Source organism: Austrofundulus limnaeus, unplaced genomic scaffold (genome assembly GCF_001266775.1).
Source record: "Austrofundulus limnaeus strain Quisiro unplaced genomic scaffold, Austrofundulus_limnaeus-1.0 Scaffold437, whole genome shotgun sequence".
NCBI lineage: Eukaryota > Metazoa > Chordata > Actinopteri > Cyprinodontiformes > Rivulidae > Austrofundulus > Austrofundulus limnaeus.
In genome coordinates this window covers 388,268-396,460 of record NW_013952839.1, presented here as the reverse complement: position 1 = coordinate 396,460, position 8,193 = coordinate 388,268, and the positions used below count along the sequence as shown (strand labels likewise).

The window sequence follows — 8,193 nt, the reverse complement described above, 5'->3', positions numbered from 1 at the left end:
ATTCAAAACATCACTCTGTGAAATTTCAGAAAATGAAAATTGCTTTGAAGTGTCAGGATATTTAAATAACTTTAAACTATTAGCTTGTCCCGGTAAAGATGTCCTTACTGAAGAAATAAAATATTCATTAAATAAGTTAGCAATTTTTTCATGATCAGAAACAAGGTCCTTTTACTGAGATTTGTGAATTGTTATTAAATGTTTTATTGTTACTTTCACCTGTCACTGACTTAATCGTTTCCCTTAATATTTCTGGATTCTTACCGGCTGAAATAATTAGATTTTTAAAATATTGTTGTTTGGCTTTGCATAATTCAGCAACACATTTATTTCGGTAACTGTTTAAACGAGACCGATTTTCAGAAGTTTTTGATACTCTATAAGTTTTCATTGAAGAAGCTTTCAACTTTAGGAGATGTATTATAGAGGCATTCAACCATGGAATTTTATTTTTCCGGACTGGAACTTTACAAGTTGAAATATAGTTTTCCTGTATTGTCTCCAACTTATCATAAAAATTTGACAAAATGCGATTTGGATTTGACAGAGAAATACCCTCATTCCAGTTAGTATTCTCAATATCAGGCCTGGACCACTGGCCTGACTGACTGACCACTGGTTATTAAACAAATGTAAAGTTTTTCCTTCACCTGCAACTGAAAAGACAAAAGTTTTGGTGTTTTTGGGCATGTCAGCATGTTTGTCTGCTAGCAGAATATTTCATGAACCAGGGGGACAGGTATTTACAAAACCTGCAGAAATTACTCATTGGACATACATTTATAACTGATGGTTTAGAGTCAGACCACATGAAGATGGTCACCTTAACCAACTCAAACTGACTATAACTCTGTTAGTTTTACTTATAATGAACTGAAAATGTGGCAGCATCAACACACACTTCAGATTTTTGCTGAAACCTCGGTAGTAAGTGTTCTCTGTATGTTACAAAATATCTCACAAACCACTAGATTGGCACATATTATTTTCCTATATTTGATCTAAAAATAGCCACTGTGACTGACATTTATGTTTATTTCTGTTTTAGTTTTTTTAATGCTAGAAGAGTAGAATTTTGAAAAACGATAGTTTCGTTGCATGCCTAAATTTTATTTTATCATAAGAAAATTTACAGTACCAGTAATTATTGTCAGGGTATAATCTTGTCAGAATAGCAGGATTTAAAAAAAATAATTAATTCTATAATAAATTATACCCTAGAACTCTTTCTTAAACCATTGCTGTTAATTATTAACAGGGAACGTGTTAAAGATTAGTTTTAGGCAAAAAAAAAAAAGGTAAACTGTATGACAACTGTTGTAATTTTTTGAATTTCTAAAACATGCTTCAAATCTACGAAAAAAGGTTGCTTTTGAGAGATTTATATTGCTAATATTTCTTACCAGATGATGACCATGTTTGTCTTTATGGGTTAAAATTGTGAAACAGTCTTTTAGAGGCGTCATATTAATTAGAACATGTCTGATATGATGTCTATCACATGATACTTGAGTTGTCAAAAACAACTCAAGTATCCCGTCTCAGTGTTCTGTATGATGAACAGTCTGTAGTGCGTGAGAGAACATTTCTAACATGACTACAAAGTGTTTGCAGCAGAAATTAATCCCTGCATCAACAATATACTGCAGCTCACAGGGACATAATAAAAGATCGTACATTTCATAGTTCTGATCTTCAGTCTCTTGTTGGACGGAGAGTTCCTCCAGGGTGGCATCCATGTCCAGCTGGTTGGTCTCAAGTTGTCTCAGAAGAGTCTCTCTCTGTGCACACACACAAACACACGTGCGCACACACACACACACAATTAAAGAACTGCAGCTACAAGTTGTGTTGTCTCCAATGAAATAAATAAAAACAGTAATAATTTGAGACAAATACTTAATTTGTAAACACTCCAGAAAAAACATAAATCAGTATTAAAGTGAGTTTATCTCAGCACTTAAAAACACCAAATAAATACCCTTGATATCAAAATAAAGCTAACACTAGCAGATTTCATCAGGAGTGTAAGTATCACATCATATGCTTTGTTTCAGAGATACAAAGGATGGAACATAGAAAAAAAATTCCCCTTGCCTGAACATGTTCTGCATTATACAGAATATAACCTTTTCAAATAAGGCTAAAAACTCCTGGAAACCATAAATCCACTTATGGAAATTACCTGTGCAAAACTTTGTGCTGCTAAAGTAAACTACAACAAAGTTACAGAGGTTTTAGTAAAAAAGAAATATCTAGGCATTTTTTCTTTTGTCACAGACTGGCACAATTTGGCACCACCTGCAAAAGTACATATTTTTTTAGGTTTTTAGTTACAAAACCTAATAAACTTGATAAATAAGTAAGCTAACTAGCAAAAACTAAAAAACAGCATGTAGACAACTGGAAGTCCGGTGAATGACACTGCGCTTTATGTGTAAAACGTGTTTGTAGATTGGAGCAGCAGCCAGCCTTACGCGGGACTATAACTTCAGTTAGGATTGGTCGAATTGCACAATCCTGGGAACCAGTAGAATCAAGCTATCAACAACAAGTTCATGTCAACCTGACCAATCACACACTATAAGGAGACAAAGGTGTGTGACACAGCCTGAATGACTTTCACCTTTGTCCAATCAACTTCTTGTAATCGGGTCAGACGGGGTGATTTTGGAGGAGAAATTGCTTGAAACTCATACTGGGAAATATCGATCTGTAAATACAAGTTTATGTTGGTGGATTAAGGATTTGGAGGAAAAAAATCATGAAGGTAAGAAAACTGATGTTTTATGATTTTCAAATCCAAGCGCTAGTCTATTTTTGCTGCTAGTTGAGTGAATTCTGGTTGGATTGTGATGAAACTTATACTTTTAGAATCTGTGAGGTGTCTGCTTTCAGCAGACATGTTGTTTATGTGTGAAGAAGTCCCAGATTGAACAGCTGAGACCAAGTTTTGCTGAGACACCATTTTGTGCAGTTTGTTCACATATAGATTCAACTGCTTGTTGTTTTATCTGTGTCTGGTGGACAAAGAAATGGTTTCTATGAGTTTTAACTAAGATTCTGACATTTCTATGTGTGACATGTGTGGTATCTACCACACACGTCTATGTTCAACTATGAAAACGTAGGTTGTTAAAAGGTAGGGGAAAAAAGTGTGATTTGCACTTTTGGGGCTTAAGTGGTTAAAATCTCTAAAAGTTTTTCTCATGAACAAATCATGTAGTCATGTAAAAAATGAAAGTGTAGGGGTCACCTCGAGTGAAATTATCAAGGAAACTGTCTTGGACCTAAGACCTCTGATGGGCCTTTAAAGGGACAAAAACTCTGTTCCACTCAGAACTGAATTTAGGCCACCTCTGGTCGCCTTAACTTTTCAAAGAGACATTCTCTTCTTTTTTAATCAGATAATGGACAGAAGAATCTTTGTCTTATTTGATTTATGGTTCTCTTAACTGAAAGTTATTACGCATTTTGATAATCAGTGAATGTTTATCAAAGTTACAGGAGTAAGTAAGTAAGTAAAGTTTTATTTATAAAGCGCCTTTCACAGAAATATATTCACAAGGTGCTGTACAATCATGAACAGTATAAAATGGTAGAAAGAATAAAATGAAACAGAAAAACATAATTACACATAAGCAACGAAAAATTGAAACATCAACTCAAGAAATTAATTTCAGAAATTGTAAATCAAACACAAGGTCAATGCAGTTCAAAATATACAATAATACACAAAAACGTAATGAATGCGGGAGAGAAAAATATGGCATAAGTTAATAGTAAATAAAACACAGATTGTCGAGCATTCACAATGGAGGCAGGCCTGCAGTAATGGTGAAATGGTTAGCTAAACGCTTGAGTAAAAAAGTGTGTTTTAAGGAGTGTCTTGAAAGAGACAATGTTAGGGAGCGTAGATTAAATGGGAGTTCATTCCAGAGCCTGGGACAGAGAGGAGAAGGTAGAAATGATTCAGCCTACAACTGAAAATATGGATGGAGGACCTCAGTTTAGCTTGTTAGTTTGTCGCACTAGCACCGAGCTAATAAATGTAAGGTAATATAGCGTTGGGGCTAACGCTAAAGCTAACAGACTAAGTTGAGGTTCTTCCATGAAGCAGCTCTGTTGTCCTCCATCCATATTTTCAGTTACAGGCTGAGTCATTTCTACCTTCTCCTCTCTGTCAACGCTCTCCGGTTTCATTTAAAAGAGTCGATCATCAGATATTGTCCAAGATTAACCTTCAGGGTGGATATAGCTCGCTAGTAGCCTTTCACCAATGACATAGTTGATGTCATCAGTTACCCAGAATGCTTTGCGTGTAAATAAAATGACTCTGTCCGTGTTAAAATATATTTTAAAAGATTTTAAAAAACTAAACAGCCTACAGTATTTTTACAGTCTTTATTTTAGTTAAAATATATGTTTATCAAATAAAGTTTAATGTTACAACTAATCGTGGATCCCTTTAAGACTTTTACATTATTTTGGGTTCACACGTGGTGCAGGGTCAGCTGCCAGCTTTTTGATTTATTTTTTTTTAAGATCCTTGATGTGATGTGGAGGAAAGACTGGAAAACAATGAATGCTAGCTCTGCTCAGGCCATTTAAAGACTCAAAAAGCGGGGTTACAAGACTTTGCCTTTTCAGTGCTTCACAGTTTGAGTAGATCCATTAGTTTTGTGACCAAAAGGCTCGATCTAAAGGAGGATGCCAACAATAATTACCCATGCTGGATTATAAACAACACAGCCATGTGAGGACACTCTCTGCTGCGGTCATAACAGGAACTTTTTTAAGAAGCCTCAGAAGTCAAAAGTCTGCAACAAAGTGGTGATTTGCTTTTTATTAAGAGTATTATATTAATCATGAGCATAATCAGATCTGCCTCGTTCATTGCTCAGAAAGCTACACTGAGCTCCTCGAAGTGAGGCTGCAGGAGAGCCGATGGCTAGCAGGCTAACAAGCTAACAAGGTAGCTTCTCTTCATGTGAAACAACTCCAGGAAAAACAGTAGGGTGACCAGACGTCCCAGACGTCCCCGATTTCCGGGTACAGTCCCCAGCTAAAACTGTCCCGGAGAAGTCCCAGATTTGAGTTTTTTTATGAACGAGGGGGAAAAGTTGCTTGTAGATTCTTATTACTGCAGTCGACTCCAAGCGCGGCTGTCTGTGAGCTTGTTGTTCAGCGCTGTCACGGCACAGGGAGGAGAAGAAAAAAGCAGTCAGTCTGCAGCGGCTGGCTCTGTTCCTCACCGGTCAGCCGGTGTGTGATCAGGTTAGAAGTGAGTTCTCCTGTTAAATAAACTGTTTAAACTTAGCCCACCTGACCCCGGCTCACTGTTTCTGCAGGGCCAGAGCAAGCACAGCAAGTGGACATGTCCCGGCTCGTCAGCTATTAACAAGCGTTAGCTGAACCTCCACATTCAAGTTGAATTAGAAATAATGGGCCTCATGCAAGAACATGTTCGTATTCTTATCCTAAATTTCTCTTACTTTTGTTCGTACAAAGGGTTCGTAAGAACATGCCACGTCAGATTCAACAAACTCTTCTATCTTCAGGAAAAGTGCGTAAATGAGCTGCGTAAATTCCACCTGTTCTGTCCAGCTGCTCGTGCACGCGAGAGGAGATTAGCATAATTACCACCCCAAAAACACCATATAAGGCTGTGTTTCCTTCCTCAGATACAAGGAAGTGTCCATTCATTCATGAGAAATGACAGCGATAATTATAAAAAAGGAGAAGATTACGAGTTCAGAGATTGAAGTCCGTCTGTRAGAGATCCAGAAAAGAAAATCTGCCATTTTTATCAGGTCAGCTGTGGGATAAAAAAAGAGCTGCTAAAAGTATAAACAACTGTGTTAAATCATTTTCATTTATTCAGAAGCCGCAGCGCAGCGCTGTGCACCGTGCACAGTATCATAGGTGCGCATAATAAGAAGTCAGATTGTTTGACGTCTTTGGTGTTACATAGCAACAAGTGTTTACCTTAGCAACTAAAATTTTGATTTTGGGCTCTGCTTCGTAGCTCTATTTAGCAGGTGGGAAATCATATTTTTTTAATATTTTTTCATTACAGTTGTGAATAATTTAAATCACAATTTTAAATAAAACATTATATGAATGCAAAATATACAAAATACACATTTTTGGGGGCTTTTTCCTTCATTTCACCTTTAAGCTTAAAGTTCGTGTGTTTTATCAGAAATGAACTACAGTCCTGCCCTTTGTAAAATAAAACCGAACTTAAAATTTCCACTATTCTTGAACTATTGTATTTAAGATGATCTGTCTTGTTTCCCCTGTTTTGATATGTCAGATTTTCTTGTGTCTGACTCGATCATGTTCCAACAGAACTTTGAGAAGTTGTTGTTTTTTTTGTTATAAACACAGTTTTGCTCTAAACTTTGTGCATGCTTGCCTCATGCTTGTGAAGAAATTTATAGTTATTATAGATTAGTACTGATGTTAGAAACAACATTAGAGAATTAGGGTTTCCTTTTTATAACACTTTTATAATGTTTGATCTATTATGTGTTAGTTGAAATAGAGTAGTTACATGTCCGAATCATAAACAACACATAACTGAACCGTTATAATAACAGTAGATGAGATTTTTGTATGAATGCCTGTGATTCAGCCATAGATCAGTAGGGGGCGAACTCAGGCATTGAAGAATCGTGTATAAAAACATGTACTTCCTGAATTTTTGTCAGTGTGGTTTCCTTGTCAGCCCGGTGACAAATAAACCTCACTCAGGTCCAGAATTCTGGTGTTGTATGACTTTATTCCTTTCACAAATCATTTTATTTAAAAATTGTGTTTTCATCTTGACTTCAGTCGAATTGAACACGTATTTTCTTATACTTGTTTCACTGACTTCCACAATGTTTTCTCTTAATTTCTTTGTGTTCCTGAAAGCCAATAAGTTGCACTTTGGAATGACCTCATTACTGTATCATGCTTTTGATCGGAGTTTGTTTTACAGAATGAAATGTCTGAATGAGTGCTCATCCAAGACTGGTGATTCCCTACTTTTTGCCAGGGGTTGTGGTCGCCAGCAGTAGCAGCCCATACAAAGACTGTTAGGAAAGATTTTAGTTCAAGGACCTTCTTCATTTTGTAAGATTTTCAGCATTATGTCCAATTTTGCAGTTCACTCACAGATACTGGCACAAAGCTTTCTGGCACATGCACTGAACCAAACGACACAAACGTGTTCTGATCAGAAACAGCTTACAGAAACATCCTGTTGTGTGTCCTAGAAAGAGCAGCTGCTACAGAAACAGTGAGAATAAGAACTAACCTGTAACTGAAGGAAGGGGATGTTGAAGAACCTGTGCAGATACTTCAAACCAAAACCATTCTTCATAGAAGATTCAGCGTAGTGGATATAGGATGATCCCATTGGCCTGGAAGTGACAAGCAGAAAATGAGACTCAAGTTTTAACTTCAGACAGTCTATGAGCAAAACTATTACAATAATATGAATCCTTTTTTTGTAAATCTTAAACTACTGTACTATATGGCCCAGCAGAGGATGTACTTCCTGCGACAGCTGAAAAAAGCTAAGCTACCGGTCAGGCTAATGGTGCAATTCTACAAGACATCATAGAGTCCATCCTCAGCTCCTCCATCACAGTGTGGTATGCCGGGGCTACTGCCAGGGACAGACACAGACTGCAGCGCGTTGTGCGCTCTGCTGAAAAGGTGATCGGCTGTAGCCTCTCATCTCTCCATGACCTCCAGGACTGTGAGGCAAGCAGGTCGGATCACAGCTGACCCTTCTCACCCTTCACACAGCCTGTTCATACCACTCCCCTCAGGCAGAAGGTTTCAGTCCATTCGGACCAGAACATCCTGCCATATACAGCTTCTTCCCCTGTACCATCGGACTCTTTAACATTTAGAATCACGTCACTCTATAACTCTGCCTTGCCCACTTTATCACTGGTTTTTAAATAGTTGGGTTTCAGTCACGTGGTTTCGAAGGCGGAGCGATCTCCACTGGAGGCCAGGGGGGTAAAATGTCTATGGAGGAAACTACTGTAGAGTTTATTTTGTATTTTTTTAGGTCCTATTTCAAGATATATAACAATTTTTTCACAAATATGTCAGCCATGACTCGTATGATAAAGATTGTAGGGGTCACCTCGAGTGAAGAAACAGGAGTACTGCCTCAAAGCAGGTCTC

General features: G+C 37.4%; 1 protein-coding gene across 6 annotated transcripts in view; it reads right to left on the bottom strand.

The window, feature by feature from the left end:
* LOC106529325 (RAB, member RAS oncogene family like 6) overlaps nucleotides 1-8,193 on the bottom strand; it is a 52,301-nt gene that overhangs the window by 25,634 nt on the left and 18,474 nt on the right. For all 6 annotated transcript variants that reach the window (XM_014024714.1, XM_014024720.1, XM_014024718.1 and 3 more), the window contains 2 exons: nucleotides 7,307-7,412; nucleotides 1,678-1,781 (listed from right to left, as the gene is read on the bottom strand). In XM_014024714.1, coding sequence (XP_013880168.1) covers nucleotides 1,678-1,781; nucleotides 7,307-7,412 — 210 coding nt within the window. The remainder of the gene's footprint in view (nucleotides 1-1,677; nucleotides 1,782-7,306; nucleotides 7,413-8,193) is intronic.